The 18,027-nt window shown below is 36.4% G+C and overlaps 1 protein-coding gene across 1 annotated transcript; it reads right to left on the minus strand.

Moving 5' to 3' along the window:
- Positions 1 to 225: 225 nt before the first annotated feature.
- Positions 226 to 15,072, minus strand: LOC114248720 (NCK-interacting protein with SH3 domain). The gene is made up of 9 exons (XM_028182099.2): positions 14,879 to 15,072; positions 14,618 to 14,802; positions 14,240 to 14,543; positions 13,794 to 13,993; positions 13,119 to 13,352; positions 12,611 to 12,733; positions 11,157 to 11,562; positions 10,106 to 10,278; positions 226 to 8,462 (listed from the first exon to the last, which is right to left on the minus strand). The coding sequence occupies exons 1-9, from the start codon at positions 14,895 to 14,897 to the stop codon at positions 8,271 to 8,273; spliced, it is 1,836 nt and encodes a 611-aa protein (XP_028037900.2). The 5' UTR covers positions 14,898 to 15,072; the 3' UTR covers positions 226 to 8,270.
- Between the last annotated feature and the right edge of the window lie 2,955 nt (positions 15,073 to 18,027).

Genomic DNA, 18,027 nt, shown 5'->3' on the forward strand with positions numbered 1-18,027 from the left:
TTGAAATCTCAATTGTAATATACAACGGTTCTCCCACCCACAAATCGGAAAGCTGCTTTGGATTAGGAGGGCTGTTAGCGGAAGATCCAAGCGGTAGGCGACATTCACGTTATGATGTCCAGGGGCTCCTTGATTAGATTTGACTCATTGCCTTCTGATACAGGTGGCGTTCGACGAAGATTCCGACTTATCAAATAGATTCGTTGTAATAATAATACTATTTGGTTTAATTCTCATACATTTATTCGATAACTTTAAATCTAAAATTACAATAAACATTTAAGCAGTAATAATATATAATAATTGAACGCCACATACAAGTGAATTTTTACGCCAAACGATATTACAAAAAAGATCTTATTCTTGAAATCTTAATATTATTATTTGGCAACATCATTAAATATAATGTTATTAGGCTAAAAATGTAAAAATGACAAAAAACGTAAATGCAGAGTTCTTAGAAATGTAGTATGCATAATATACATATCTTATCTAAGCTTAACAGATTCTTCACAATGTATGTCGTACTTTTACGCGGACTAATACGATTTGCGGTTTAGAGATTGTAAAGAAGTACTACCGCTTTTTAAATTGTTAATTTGATATAAAAAAAAGTCTCACTATATAAGATTAGTGCCGTAAGCCAAACAATGCTACTACAAAATAGCAATGCAAAAAAATTTGTAATTATTTAACGGACGTAGCACCGAAAAATCTAAAATACCACATTAAACAGACGATTGAATTTACTTGGTAACTTTTTGAAAATTATTTTCCGAGCAGCGTAACCAACGCGGTTATTTCTGACAATCAATTCTACAATATAAAACTATTTCACGCACCTATAATATCGAATATTGTGGTGAATAGACATTACTGAGCCCACGGAATAGATAAATAAGGTTGGAATGGTAATGTAGGCGGGGCAAGCGTGCCACAGTTATGATTGTACAAACATAACTCGACCGATTCTTTCATTCACCGCGTTTAGTGCGCTTCGGACTACTTTGGCGAACAGATCTCCGCTTTATAGTGCCGTGTTGTGCAATTATAACTTGTAAAACAAAAAATCAGACCTCAAGTATAGAGCGAGGAGGTATATCTTTCGATCGGTAAGTCGAAATTACCATTTAATTACAATATTATTTGTCTAAAACATAAAAATATACTGAGCATTATGAAATTCCAAACATTAATAATATTAGTGCAGCAAGTTATAAATAGCATACATTGCGCGATGTGTACTCGCCCAATGAACGCAATGACCAAGTCAGCTTCCAATGTACTACATGCATTGCGTTCTCTACACTTCAATCTTTGAAATTTCGGCCTTTGCCCTGATTGGCCGTGGTGCAGTTTGTCGATAGTGAGGTGACCATGTGGTGAAATAAAATCATCGACAGAATTCTCGACTATATTTACATTTGACATGGATAATTTTTGCATTATTTTATATTTAATTAATGATACCTAGTATATTCTTAGTGAGACGTATTTTGAGTAAAATAAATATGTATTATTATTATTGAATTATTATCACTGAATTAATGTGAAGGTATAATATAAAGGGACATGTAGACCTCTCATTTACGGGTATTTACTATATTGTCTAAGACGTATTAAAATCTAAGTAAAATGCTATTTGACTTAAGCAGTAAATTAAAAAATTTAGGTTTCCTAAAGAACCTAACGCCAGGGAACAATGGATTGACGTGACAAGTAGAGGAAACTGGAGACAAAGACGAGTACTATTTGCTCTAAGCATTTTACTGAAAATGATTTTAGCATAAAAAAATTAGAATACACTTAGTTTTGAAAAATTCATTCGCAATTAATAGCAAGCGCCAACTGCTTAACAAATACGTTTTATTCCAGGGACAGTGACTATTTGTAATTAATAAAACTAAAATAGTTTTCTTTTTCAATATTTATTTCATGTTTCATTTTCTCCATTCATTCTTCAGATAATTTATCGATAAAGAATATCGATTTTATCAAGCACTAGCGTGTATGAACATTTTTATTGCCTTTTTGCGTGTGTGAGTGTGTATGCCTACGGGTGTTTTGTGCTAGTTTGCGAACGAATATCTGTCCTGAGATTTATGTGTGGGTGTTTTTGTTGTGTGCGAAATACTTGTAATCACAGTATGTGTATGTGTAGAAATGAAAATAGTGGGGATGAAGCGGCGACACTGGTTCTAATACAAAATTAGAGCAAAGGCCTTTCTAACCTTATTTATCTATTCCGTGACTGAGCCGATAATCTTTTGCAAGTTTCGATATTTTCCTTATCGCTTTTTTTGCGGCTTTATTTTTGAAATTTATACTTAGAACTAATCTTTATTATTATAATAGCCGGCAAACTTCTTGAGCACTTGTTGACGTAGTGGGGGTAAGTTTGCGCATGTTACACTCACGTGCAAAAACATTATTTACTCTGCGTCATAATGCAATTAAATTATTAAACATATGTATTTATTTCTATATTTATTAGAACATCAACAAAAAATATAGGTTAATAATTGTAATAATTTAATCTTGGGGTAAAATAGATATTCCTTCTATTAAGTCAAAACTAGAGCTGTTGCCAGGTCTTCGTTCAGTTGAAGCGAAGCTGGTATTTGTAATTTTTTTTTCGTTATCATAATCTTGACCATTATCATCATCACTGTTTTCATCACCCGAGTCGCCATCATCGTGATGAGTCGACATAGGGCTCATCGGTGTAGTTTACGACTCGGTCGGTTCGATCTTCTTTTTTGTCTATAATTAATTATTTTTTGAAGATATTCGATTCGTAGTAATCGAATGTTACTTTTTTCAATTACCAGCTTCCGATTATTTTCTGTTTTTTTTTTCCATCTGAAGCCTAGCTCTTTCATAATTCGTCGTAAACTACATTCCGAGCCATTAAAATGTATATCTTCTTTAAAATTTTCGAAGCCTTTCTACGGTACGGAGTTTCGCTGCTTGTTATGTAGTTATTATGATTACATCTTTTTATTACAGATTGAACGAAACTATCCATTCTGGTAACTTTCTTCTTCCCTGATCTTTTCTTACCCGGAGTCCCAAGCACGATGAGCAAGCCAGAGCCTTTAGCTTCGTTAATAATGCACCTAACAGTACTCACTGATGTTTTTGTTGCTTCCGAAGTCTGTTTTACTTTTTCCATAATATCATTCTTCCCCTGTTTTATAATGAAGCAATATACGTCGTACACAATTTTTCTACCCTTTCTTTTGAATACTACACCAGTTTGTCGCGGCATAGTGTATTTTTTATAAAAAATCAACAAACACTCAACAAATAGCAATGGCAACAAAGTCAACAAGCAATTATAACAAAATATAACTTAACGATTAATAATGATAGACTTTTCACTGTACGCAAGCGTACTTTTGGGAGCAAGCGGAACGAAGACGCGGTGCGGGACGCAAGGTTCGACTGATCTACCAATAACGCGCTCGATACGATTTCCCCTGCCGTCGCGCCTCACCCTCACCACCAAAGTGATCTAAAATTCGGTTCTGCGCAGTCAAGGTCATTTGCTCACGATGTTTGCCGGTTACTATAAATAGAAACGATCCCATACTTGCAGTTGAGTAGCCAAGCGTGGCCACTAGACTAGCGATAGGGCGGTCCAATCATTTATTTTTTAATATCTGTAGAGAGCTAGCTACTCATGTCACTTTAAAGTATATTTGTAAGAATAAAGAAATAAGATTTTATCTTGACGAATTCCATATTAATAAGATTATAATATTATACATTTATTATTTATGAATTATATTTGATAGTCTATTGACCATTCTATTTTTACAGTATTTTTTTTTCTAACACATTACTCAGAGCGATATATGAAGACAACCTATTCTATTCTATTTAACAAAAATGAAATAAGCACAGTAGTTTATTTTCATTTTATGTAATATTAATATTTTCATTGTGTATTGTAAATGAGGTACTTAAATATACTTTTGCTATTTTAATAGAATAGTGACTAGCAAAAATATTGTATTAGGTACTGATCTAAGTAAGTAATTTTATTATATTTGAGATTAAATATATTTTTAGTTTTATAGTTTGATGAATATAATTGTTCTTTTAGAATCAGACCAAAACTATGTTTCATAGAATTGTTTTTATTTTATACCCTTGGTTTGTTTTTGGTGTTCATTTGAAAACAGCAATGCAGTTAAATGCACTTTCATGTTCGATTTAAGAATTGACAAGAAAAAATGAAGAACATAATAGTGAAAATGTGTTTTTGGCTTATTTGAACATTGCATATTATATAATAACTAGTGGACCCAGCGAACTTTGTTCCCCACACGGTTTGTTTCAAACACATCAATCGGTCAACTTCAAAATTCTACTATAATTAACCATAGAATATATTATGTTTATCTTTCAGTTGCGTTTTTTTATTCCATATCAGTTGCGTTTTGCTATGCCACGTTTTATGTCACGTCCCATGGGAACGTGATAAAAAGTATCCTATGTCCTTCTCCTGGTTCTAAACTACATCCTCACCAATTTTCAGCCAAATCAGTTCAGCCGTTCTTGAGTTATAAATAGTGTAACTAACACGACTTTCTTTTATATATATAGATATATCAAACATTTTTAATCTTTATTCGGTATTCGTTTGTCGCAGAATATAATTAAAATTTCTTTTACGGTTTAATCGTAATCTTAATCTAGGGCGACACCGCAAAACTGTAAAGTATTCGGAAAGTCGGAAACAAGACTAGAGATTAAAGAGACTAAACCGTAAATTTATTTTTAATTAATATTACATTCAACAAAAATAAACGAAATCGTTTTTATCCTAAACGATTCGGCATATTCAAAACTTATTCGAATAATGAATCTATTGAATTGATTTTTATAATGATTTGCAGACTATCTCTCTCTTTCTCTCTCATAAGTCTGCAAATTTATTTTTGATAAGCAACTGTAGAAGTTGTTGCTAATGAAATTTTATTACATGCCATTAATATTAATAGTCACACTATAGTATAATTATTTTGTCCGTGCAGTTTGGGTTATAAAAAATCGGAGCGGTGAAGCGAGTATTTTGCTCTCTCTTCCACTCACGAGCCTTATGGACGGGCATAGTGATGCGCATTATTGTTGTCGATAAGCGTTATCGATAGTGTATTTAGTTTTGTCATTTTGTGGGTTAGTGAAAAAAATGAAAGAAAAAATCACTAATCGAACACTTACACCACATATCGCCGCAGCAAGTTAACGAGAACGGCAGAAATTAACACTTTGTAACTTTTCGGGATCTATTATTTCGGTGAAAAATATTAACACATTGTTGATAAAAACACGTGCAAATATTATTTTGAATAAATTCTGCCATTTTGATACAAAACAAAGGAGTAGTCATTGTGTCACTAAAGAAATTCAGAGAACGAATGCATAAAAACACATTTCTCTTCGACATAATGTACTATAATTTGCAGGTAAGTACAAATGACTCATAACATAATGTCTCACCACCCTTCGTATACCACCCCGCCGCCGTGTACCTGCCTTCGATGACTCATTTGTTTTTATTGATAATGGCATTGCGCCCGCGCAACACGCTCACCGCCCTAGCCGGGCTGTGTTTTATGACCTGCTGCACGGACAAAATAATTCTACTATAGGTAAGTAGACTAGGTAGAATAGAAACAGAAAAATATATATTGTATACTGGAAACGATAATAGTAATTTATGGGTAGTTCATAAAAACATTGATACAAAATCAAAATTATAAAATGAGTTTTGTGCAACAGTTACATTACTTGAAGTTTACACGAACATTACTTGACAACTATTTTATTTATTTTGAAGTGGCCCTTGAAGATTTTTATCTCAATGTTGTTTTTACCTTTATCTTTTCCTAAACGTAGTAGTAAATAAATAAAAAAAATTAAATGAATTTAATTTTTTCAGTTATAAAACATGAATATTAAGAGAACCGAAAGTATACATTTTGAAATTTTACAAGGAAATTAATGAAAAATATTATATATAATATTCAAATATTAATAACAAATGCGAGTACCTATGTATATGGCATGCGTGTGTGTTACCTTTAAATAAAGTAACACAGTCGTGATATTTGAGACAAATTTTCCGAAATTTATAGACAGGTAGAGGTAGCAGTAGTACGACTAGTAACAATTAAATAAAATATGCTATAATTTTGAACTTTAAGACACATTGAGAATTATCACGTTCACCCTTCGTGGCAAAAGAGAGACTATAATATATTATTTGTAACAATAACATCGACGTAAATAGACAATTTTATCGTTCCTACATTTTTATTAATAACACCTTAAATAACTATTTATTAATTTTTATTTATTTATAGGAAATGCTATATTTTTAATACTCTTCACGTAAAATATTTGAAAATATGAGATCTAAATATTAGAAAAAAACATTTATGCATTATGTTTTATTTTTATTAATAAAATTCATTTAAATTTAACAATTTTTCTAGAACGATTTTTATTTTAAATCGCTATTACTGCTGCTATTTTGTTCGTTTTCATAGTTTGCATTCAGCTACAATCATTTAACACTTATAATATAGACATACAAGTTAGAAGTTAAGTCAAGCGGTAAAAATGCACCAAATTCATTAATTATTTTACACTAAAAAGAAAAAAGTTACTATTTGAGATCATAAGCCATAATGCAGTAATTATGGCATAATCGAGCTGCCTGACTGCACAAGAAGTTGGGTAAAGCTCATCCACTATTAGCTAATTAGATTTGACCAAATATTTAACTGAATATTGGCAACACTTCATATTTACCATTCTTGTTAATATGTAGGGGAAATGAGTTGCTCTTTAATTCGAAACCATAGAATAGATTACACACAAGATCAATGTAATATAGTATATTACGTACCGAGGGAGAAAAGTAGAACATTGACGCCCGCGAATTGTTGTCACCCGAGCCGAAAGCGAGGGTGACAATGACGGGTGGGGATGTTCTAATTTTCTCCCTACATTTTTTTTTTCAACCGGGTTGTAAAGTTCGCTTTTAGTCCCTGGCACGTGGGACAAAAGTACCCGATTCTCTCCCGGTAAGAAAATAAGATATTAATTTGTTAATAGAAGTGTCATGTTATTATGACATTTCTACAAGTTTATAATGTATAGCGTACAAAAGCCGAGGTCAACGAACGTACAAACACTTAGCGACTACGGATTTTTGCTATACACTTTATATAGTGGATGAGTCACTTCTGACAAATAAAATTGAAGTTATACCAACCCTTTCTAATATGGTATCAAAAAACTATGGTTGGTTAATTTATTTATTTTTGTAATTTTGTAGCCATACATAAGTTTACTGCCATTTAGGCTTCTAAAGCAGCATAATACTTATTTTAATCATCACCAATCCATATCGTTACGTATCAATTTTACATTCTCACCAAATCAGTCCTCTTTCAATACCAATTTCATTCTAGTTAATATCCCATTTAAGGGTATTTATTACTCGCCTTACATAGGCCTCCATTGAGGAAAACTTTTGTAGAATTTGTGGATATTACTGTTAGACAGAGACATGGTAAAATAAAAATATAACTATCCATAGTAGACTAGAGGTAAGTACATGGATCATTAAGCGATTTTCTTGTGCAAATATATACTGGGTGTTAGCAGACCGCCTTTGAAAACGAAAATTTTGTACCTACAAAGATGTAAATTTTGAGGAGCACGTTATCAGCGCCGCACTCCCTCCGCCCCGCGCCCCCGCCACCCCGCGCCAGTGTGTGCGTGTAAAAAAAGCGGCGCGCCTTGGCGTTCGTTGATCCGAGCATCAACTGTGTTTTATTTTGTGTTTCATTGCTGGTTTTTTTAGTAATGTATTTTTTATAAAACTATTGTTTCATTTAGCTGTACTAACATGATGGAGCGTAAATAATGCTAATAAAACGTTTTAAAAATATATATATTTTTTTAAATCAGTATCAATTTTTTTTTTCTGTCCCATCATCAAATATCATTAGTACTATCATCTGTCTTCGTTTTCGGAAGCGATCCCCTAACACCCAGTATTGCTCATTAAGATAATATTGATCATATATTGCTGATCCTCTCATTTATGCTTTATCCATTTTCGAGTATCAATGTTCATCAAAAATGTTGTTATAATATAAACTAGTCATTACACGGTGATGTCTAGATAATGAGAAATGAATATTACTTCACATACCGGTCTTGTGCATTACCATAGTGTGAGCTTAGGCCTTGAAAAACTGCGGGAACTCGTTGGAAATAGCCCTGACCAGAGCTTGATCCTCTCGACTGCATTCACCTTCTTCGCAGAATATGCGAGCGAAACAACGCAGCAGGTCGTCTCTGCGGTGCAGGTGAGAACCGTAGTCAGTGTTCCGAATAACACCTTGGAGAATCTTCAAGTATTGCTGGCGACGCTGTAATTCAAATAGATATAGATTACATTTTTTTTTATTACTTAGATGGGTGGCCGAGCTCACAGCCTACCTGGTGTTAAGTGGTTACTGGAGCCCATAGACATCTACAACGTAAATGCGCCACCCACCTTGAGATATAAGTTCTAAGTTCTCAGTATACTTAGTCTGGCCATAAATATTGTTACAATTAAAAAAAAAAATATTGCAAATAACATTTATTACTTTTACAGTGTGTTAGTTTAATACATAAATATAAAACAATTTAAAGTATAACAAGCTTATTCGAAGTGGTCTCCATTGGCTGCAATACAGTCCTTTAAACGTTGAGGCCAGTTATCAATAGAAGCACGCACTCTTTCCATGGGAAAAATTTTCACTACGTACGGATTGTTTTGGCGACTCCAAATTATCATGGCGTTTAGAGCAAGCCGTACTCTCTAAAACTGACCATAAATCATAATCCAGCGGATTAAGATCGGGACTAGACGACGGCCAGTCTTCAGCTCTGATGAAGTCCGAAACGTTCGTTTCCAACCAAGACTGCGTAGACCGAGCTTTATAACCTAGCGCCGAGTCTTGCTGGAAGGACCATTCTTGATTATTGAACATGGTGTTGTTAAGGGGCTTCACTACCTTCTCAAGAATGGTATCTTGATACACTTGTGCCGATGTTTTGATACCTTTTTCACAAAAGTATGGCTGTCACTCCTTCAAAGCTAATACCCCACCAAACCATCACTGAAGTCGGATAGTACCCACGTTGCACTCTGTCGACTAATTGGGAAGCTTCCTTAGAGCTTTGAGCATAAATACGGTCATTTTGTTTGTTAAAATGTTGCTCAATTGTAAAAAAATTCTCATCCGTAAATAAAATTTTTCTATGACCTTCAGTAGTTGTTTCGATTTGACCACCCTATTCTCTTTTAAATTATCAGTTAAGAAATGACCAGTACGTCTCTTATAGGCTGCAAGTCCTAAGTCATCTTTTAAAATGCGCGACATGGTTCTAGGTGCTATCTTCATCCCCCGAGATAAAATCTTTTGCTTTCGGACAGGATTTCTTCGAATTCTTTCCCTTACTGCTTTGACCACCTTTTTCGTACGAACACTACGTGGACGGCCAGATCTTTTTCTGTCACAAACAGAGGAGGTCTCATTGCACCTATTAATAGCCTGGTACACAAACATTTTACCAATACCAAGCATAAAAAGAGTTTTAAAAATTGCATTTGGCTCCATGCCTACTTTGTGTAATGCAATCACAGCGATTCGGTTCTCTTTATCACCCCACTCCATTTTAATTTCGCAAAATATTGTACAATGTAGTGGCGCCAAAATGAGAAAACACAATGAGCAATCATATAAAAATGACAGATTCCAAATTCAAATGTAATATTTTGTTTATTTTTAATTGTAACAGTATTTATGGTAAGACTAAATAGTTACAACGGCTGCCCCACCCTTCAAACCGAAACGCATTACTGCTTCATGGCAGAAATAAGCAAGGCGGTGGTACCTCCCGTGTGGACCCACAAGAGGTCCTACCACCAGTGAACATGCAAAATTAATATTGTGATCGTTGTTTTTGAAAACGTATCGAGATATTTCTTTTCAAAAATTCAAGTATAAAACTAGTGTCTTACCGTATCACCAGGCGAGAGATCGGCCAGTTGTCTCACAACTATATCTATGGCGACCTTTACGTCATTAGTATAAAAGTGATCTCCGGTTTTCTTACGACTAAACAAGTCAATCACCAGTTTGAGAACAGAATGAGTAGGAGCCGGCTCGTGTTCAAAAATACGCACCGGGTCTTCTGTGAATGTAAAAAAGACAACATTTAGAATATACTAGCGACCCGCCCTCGCTTCGCTTCGGAAACATTAAATTTTATTATTGATAGGCGAAGCCCGCCATATTGCGCGCGGTACGACAATAACTGCGGGTGACGCCGCGGGGCGAAGCTAGTTTAAAAAAAGTTGCCTAAGTTACTCCTTATATCATCAGCTACCTATTAGTGAAAGTCTCATCAAAACCGGTCCAGCCGTTCCAGAGATTAGCCGGAACAAACAGACAGACAGACAAAAATTGTAAAAAATGTTATTTTGGCGTATGTACCGTAGATATATTCATATGCGTGTAGTAAAAAGCGGTTATTTCAATATTACAAACAGACACTACAATTTTATTTATATGTATAGATGACAGCGAAAAAATATTTTATTGTTACGCGGATAAGAGTAACGCCATCTATCATCGAATAACAGAAACGAATATCAAAAGAAATAAAAAAATAGAGAGCGCTCTAGCAGTGCAACGCCATCTACCTATTATCAAATAGCGGAAACACATCTCGAAATAACTGGCCTTATCAAGAATGTTCTCGATACGTCTAGGGATGTCGTATCGATTACAAGCGTTGCGGAATGACACGAAAGCAGTTAGTAAGCGGATCTACTCGAAGCGAAACAGCGAACAGATCACCTGAAGCGAAGCGGAAGAAGAGAATTACGACTTGTAAAGTGTTCTGAAAGTGTTCTAAGTGTTTAATAGTTTTAAATTATCCCGAACCCCAGCACGTAACAATATGATTATCAAAGTATACCCTATTATACAGAATGGGATGTATTCTTTTTATACACATACATAATTAATTTGTTTCTTTTTATTTTATATTGAATTAAACCACTTTACCTTCACGATTGAGTAACAAGAGCACTTTCTCACAGAATGTTTTGGCCATGTCCCTTGTTTCCAATGCATTCAGCAATATATTGTCGAAGGGGTTCTCAAACTGCAAGTTGTAGGCCAAAAGGAGAGTTGAAAACAAATCAGGTATCTGTTCATCGACATCGGTTTCCGGTGGATCTTCAAGCAACTCCAGTAAAAATTGTGCAAATTCAAGGCCGAGCTGCTCGAAATGTGTGACCGGAAGTTTGTCTCCCATAGATAAAACCATGGAGAGTAGCAGAGCGGAGTGAGAGAGACGGCTGACGGCCCTAGGGTTGTCGCGCATGTCTCGAGCAATCTCCGCCGGTAACGACGACAGCGCCAATGTTGCTAGGGCTGTACGCTCTAGGCCGCACATTATACCAAATGCCTGAAAAAGCGTATGACCATTAAGTGAATATTCTAGTTTTCTTTATCTTAACCAGGAGGGCGCTCTTAATTATTCGTGATAAAATATTTTTAGGTTCGAATATACTTAACAAATCTTATCCAAACTAAGTCGGTTTCTAAGCAGTGTGCTTAGTCCGAGTTTTTTAACGTTTAAGTGTAAAGTTAAAGCTAAAGTTAACTCAAATTTATATGGAGTTGGAACGTTTGCCTACGTTTGGCGCTAGGGGTGCTGTTCCAACTGCATCCAAATTTGAGTTAACTTTTACGATATCGAGAACGTTAAAAAACTCGCACTAAGCACACAGGAGTCAAATTCAAGCAAAGCCAAAATAGATATAATCTGTTTTGTTGGAAAAAGGAATCATACAACATTGATGCAAAAAATCCTACAGCAGAAATTGAGTATCTCCACCTTATTTTTATTTGAAGTTGTTTAAAAAGTAGGAAGTAAATTCGGAATGCCTCCAAAACTACGTAAAAAATTAACTTTTGACTTTTTATTTAAGTAGTTAATTACAAGCACTTTTCCATATTAGAATACAGTTTCATCACTTAGAATAATCCAAAACAAGCTCAGGTCTTGCTTATTCCCAATGAATTGAAATCCTAACATACTATGTAAATTGAACACTGGTTTAAAATGAATATTTAAATAAATGAATTATGACTGGAATTAAGCCAAGATCTTTTACTGAGCACTAACTAAAACTGTCTTATATTTATAATTTATAAAAATATGAAATTCTTTTTAAGCTTCTGTATTTTTTAAAGTATCGTGCTATTTTTCATGCTTTTAACATCCTCAGACATACATATCTCAGTGTAACTATGTAATACTCATACTATTATACATTGTACAACGATGCATTAATGGATAAGTTTCTGGGAGACAACCAAGACTTTGCAATTGTCCTAATATTTCTAATGAATGTTATTGTTTTCTGTTGTTATCATAAATGGGTGTATTTAATGTTTTCATTTTACTAGTCAGTTACATTAGAAGAATCACAAAACATATCATTGGTTACCTGTAACAGTAGCTGACGTAGGGGCCACCGAGTTTCCATCTGATAATATTGTACCAAAGTTGTCACATAAACATATCGATGACTACTCAACACATGTTGGGATATGTTGACATCAGCATTTGACTGAAACGACATATTTTATTATTTAGTAAATTATTTTATTTAAGACTCATCCATATGTGACTTAATATGTTTAATCCCTGTCATAAGCAATAATGCAGGTAATTCCGGTTGGAAGGATTAAATATCCAATATAGTTTATTCATTGGTGTAATAAAACAAAAATAATTAGATATAAAAATAATTAACATTAATTGGCAAATAGGCACTAAGCTACAAAAAATATATTAAGGCAATTAATTACTAGGTATTCAGTAAGCAAAGTATGTAACTCCAAACAGCTAGCAGTAAAGTTATAAATTTGTAAAGCTTCTTTAACTACTGAATATGAAATGGGGGTAGTAACTGGTTTACAAAAAGAAAAAGTTAATTTTATTCATGAGCTTACCATAACGGAGATCAGTTCAAGCAATTGTGTTTGTATGTCATGTGAGTCATCATGCAAGGCCCAGCCTCTTTGTTGAGCATCATTAGCTGCTTTAGAAAGTGCATTCAGTGCAGTCATCATCCTCAATGCATCAGGAGCAGCATCAATAGCATTCTTCGGACAGGTTATATTACTATTGGCCTCACGAAGTAATGCATCTATAATGGATCTTGCAGCACCACCAGGTAGGAACTCCTGAAAATACAAAGGATTATGTTTTAATTTACTATTGAGACTTAAAACTCATGTTTTAAGGGACGGTGGCAGCATTTACGTTGTTAATGGCTTATGGGCTCCGGTAACCACTTTACAATGTTCATCAGTACAAGCAAAAAGATATTTTGGTGTTTGAGGTTGCATAATTTGTTTACTTTGTTCTAAATTTGAGTATTTGTGCTTAGATTTTCTGAATCGTAGTTTGTATTGTTCCTGTATTTTATGTTATCTGATGTACATTGTGAACAAGTGTCAACTGTTCATTAAATTAGGTTGATACAACAATAGTATTAACTTAATTTTTTATTTACATAATTGTAGTATGTATTTTTTGGACAGCAATAGAACACAATAGAATAAAATTATACATGTCAAAAGCTGTAACTGTAAGCTTCTTTTAAAAGAGTAATAAAAACTCACTCTTAGTGAAATGAGAACAGTTTCAACAGCAACCTTTGACATTTCATGACTAAGCTGAGTCTCTTTCCGCACAGCTTGAACAATTTCATATATTGCATTTGGCTTAATACTCTCACTGCTATCTTGGCTATCATCCTGGTTATCAGTGTCAAAAGAGTGCTGCTTGATGTTTTTGAGATCACATTTACTCCTTGTATCATCTATAATTGTAATGTCATATTGAAAAACATTCCATATAATTAGTTCAGCAGAAATAAACTCTTTTAATGAGGCAAAAAAATATATATTCAAGAATGGTAATTGCCATAAGTTATTCTATAAGAATTTCAAATTTAACATGAATTCAAATCAATGTTTTAGTTTAAGTTTAATTATGTCTACAACTAGGGAAAACTGAAGAAAATTATTTTTTTAATGCAGCTACGATGTATGGAAAAGTACTGTACCATTTTCATCATTGGTGCTTGATGATTTTGGTGGTGAATCCCTCTCTTCGCTGATCTGCTGTTGAGATACAACAGGCCTAAGATCAAATGAAGGCGACACTCCATTTGGAGGAGTGCTGTCATCTAGCCTTGGCGGAGGCTTTGGTGCTTGCTGTTTTTTAGAATGCGGCTTCACAAACATCTGCACTTGTTTTTTTCTTTCAATCATTTTAATCAATAGGTCCTGCTTTTGAGAGTACGAACTGCTTTCGTTTAAATTTTTAATACAATCGCTCAAAAAAGCCAACAGGTACTCCGCCTCTACCTATACACAAAGTCAGCTATGAGGTAAGTGCGCGAAATATTCTGTAAATTGTCATAACCAGTTTAATCACTTACCTTGACTGTAGCTACATAATTAGAGGGCACAAAGCCGACCTGACCTTTCCTATTAACAACATGCCACCAGTTTCGTTGTTTAGTGTTGCTCTGTTGCAAATAAAAATATTCACCTTCCGAAAAACTTAACGTTTTTGCCAATGTGGCTTCAAAATCAAATAAGGCTTTGAGCATTTCGAAATCATCTGAAAATTATCAAGCGCGTAAAACTAAGCCGGTTGTTATGAATTAAAATATTTGTTTGTTATTTTTCACATTTACCGTTTTGTGTATCTCCCATGATTGAAAATGAAATGAGTACTTAAATTTCATTTGTTATTTCCGTAACATGAGTATAAAGACACGGTATTAAACTAATTGTTTATTTTTACTATTTATTTAATGTTTCCTTGAATCGGCAACTGCGGGTGTAATTTAAACACAATTTAAATCAATTTTTTGTTTTGACATTGAGCTTACTAAAATGTCAAAGTTTTCTTAATGGATCAAGTTCTATAGGCAAAAGGCTTTCGCTGCAAAAGCTTTCACCTGTATTTTTAGTGCCTATTTAAGACATAGAAAGTTAAAAGAATTTAATCTGCGCACAAGTATTAAAAGCACAAGAAGTATACAAGCACCACCTTTCTTCAGATATAGATACTTATGAAAATTGGTGACAATGATTGTAGTCTACCGCTTAAGATAAACCTTAATTTTAATAAAATAGTAGTTTTAAAATTCAAATACCTTGTTGATAAAATTTATATTTAAGATTTTATAGTAGAACACTATAAAGTTTTATTTTTAAATTTTTTATTGTTTAGATGGGTCGACGAGCTCACGGCCCAATTGGTGCTAAGTGGTTACCGAAGCCAATCGACATCTACAACGTAAATGCCGCCACCCATCTTGAGATATGGGTTCTAACGTCTCAGTTTAATCACAACGGCTGCCCCATCCTTCAAACCGAAACGCAATACTGATTCACGGTAGAAATAGGTGGTATCTATCCGTGCGGACTTACAAGAGGTCCTACCACCAGTAATTTCGCAAATTATAATTTTGCGGGTTTGATTTTTATTACACGATGTTATTCCGTCACCGTGAAAGTCAATCGTGAGCATTTCTTAAGTACGTATTTCATTAGAAAAATTGGTAGTTTCCTGCGGGATTCGAACACCGTTGCATCACTTTAAACGAATATACCGGACGTCTGAATCTTTAGGCCATGACGACTTTAAAAAGTTTATGAGGATAATTTGAATCAGTCCATGAGAACATTTTTCTGTGGGGATTTTCTCAAATTGTTGAAAAATTGTAATCGATTGAGGTTACCAGGGTCACGGTTATCTATGAATGAGATGTGTATAACTTTTTTTCTGCAGTTCTGTTCTTTTTTGTTTATTTTTTATGTTTTTATAGTTCCTGTATGGAACTGGATAACAGTTGAGTCGCTGTCGGTAAGTAGCTGTTGACCAGTTCTGGTAATATTAAATTTTTTGTCTGGTAATGTAAAGTAATAAATGAAACGATGCTAAAAAAAAATAACAAACCTTTTCGTGGTAGGGAGTTGCTTGACTCTGCCCCTGGCATTGCTGAAGTCCATGGGTGATGATAATCACTCACCATTAGGTGAGCCGTATGCTCGTGTGCCTACAAGAGCAATTAAAAAAAAAAAAAAAAAAAAAAAAAAAAAAAAAAAAAAAAAAAAAAAAAACAATTTTTACTGTGGGTGAGCTTCGCTTGAAAGCATGTATTCGGAAACGGTTCGGTCATATTGCATTTCTTTACGAGTATCGTGGTATATCCACTTTTCGTCACAATTCGGTCCAACTCGTATAAATCACATGACATCTTATGCGATGTAACTTCTGGAGCTCACTTTGTAAACTTATACAGAAGTCCTCAGCAAACTTATGTAACAAATACCAAACGCTACTTTACCATAAAAAATAATTTAGGTACCTACCCCACCGAATGTAGTTCCGCCTTGTCGTGGCGGTGGGGCTTAAGCGTGCGTCCCTAAAATCGCGTGCAGAGGAATCTGTGTGGGACGCCGCGACTAAGAGAACTGCGCCCAGCTCTCCTCGGCCGCCTTCGCATTCTGCGGGGGATGCCTTGAGAGGGAGCGAGGGACCTTCTCCCCACGCCCTTTGCACTGACAAAGAGTTCCATTCTGGGGATGAGGGGTTGGTTCTCGGGAGCCTGGTGAGCCAGCGGCACTTTGGTGTCTTCCGGCTGCGGGTTGCCATGTCCCCGGCTTCGGCTACAGGGGAAGGCCTTCCAGATATGGGAGGTACCGGTTCGCCGGCGTGGCTCCGCACCGCGTTGTGGGCGATGGACAGGCTTCGGCCACCGTCGGCCAAACCGTAAACCCCAGTCATGGGGAACGGGGGCTTCTGCCTTTACTGGTCGAAGCCGCGAGGATGCAAACCTCTTCAAAAATGCCCTAATCCCAAGCTCGACACCCGGCGATGGGATGTATGGCTGGAGGGTTTCCAGTCCCGAGGGTGTCATAGATCCCAGGGGACCAAACCCCTGGTTAATAAAAAGGCAATATATGATGGCACATTGTAAAAAGTTTGTACCCCAGGAGGGTACCGCCCGCGAGTCGGGCGGAGAATCCCTCCGTGCTTCCACCTCAGTGGAAGCACGCTGCCCCACGTACTCTGGGGGGGGCAACAATTGTCAGGATGAAGGGGGCTGTGCGACGGGCAGCGGAATTCCCGTCGAACCGAGGTGTTCCCCGATCGCCGGCTCGATGCGCTCTGCGCTTGCCAGCGACTCGGGTATAATCAGTCCCACCAAAGCATCGGCGGGGAAAAAGAGGGGGAGAAGAAAGACGGCATTACCAATTTCCGATGACAGCTGCGCGTCATCCTCCGGCACTGAGGTGCCGGAAAAGACGATGGCCATCGAGGAGGTGACTCCGGTGGTTTCGGGGCCTGCTACGTCGGAAGACGCGATGCCCGCTCCCCAGTGGGTACCAGTGAGGAGGAGGGGCGCTGTGTCACCAGCGACGTCCGTGGAGTCGATGTCGACGTCGGCCGCGTCCCTGGCTAGCGGGGACGAGACGTTCCGGGACCTCGACCTTGCACTGGTCAATTTGGGCAAGCTGCTGTCGACTGTGGCTGCCAAGGGCGCCGAGCCAGGCAGCAGCTACCGGAAACGGCTCCGGGAGGCAGCCGCTATGGTGAGAACAAGGCTGATCCCCACCATGTCCAAGCTTTATGACTTGGTAGAGAGCCGAGAGGTGGAGAGCAAAGATCTTGTCGCTCATTGTGACTCCAGAGAGAGTCGCATCTCGGGAGATACCCCGGCCTTGCGGGGAGGGACTCCCCTGTTGCCGAGGCCGCCGCTGGCACGCTCTGGCCCCCCCGCGGGGGCGATGGATATTGACGTGCACTTGCGGTCCGCTGTGAGTGTGACGG

Source organism: Bombyx mandarina, chromosome 10 (genome assembly GCF_030267445.1).
Source record: "Bombyx mandarina strain Sakado chromosome 10, ASM3026744v2".
Classification (NCBI taxonomy): domain Eukaryota; kingdom Metazoa; phylum Arthropoda; class Insecta; order Lepidoptera; family Bombycidae; genus Bombyx; species Bombyx mandarina.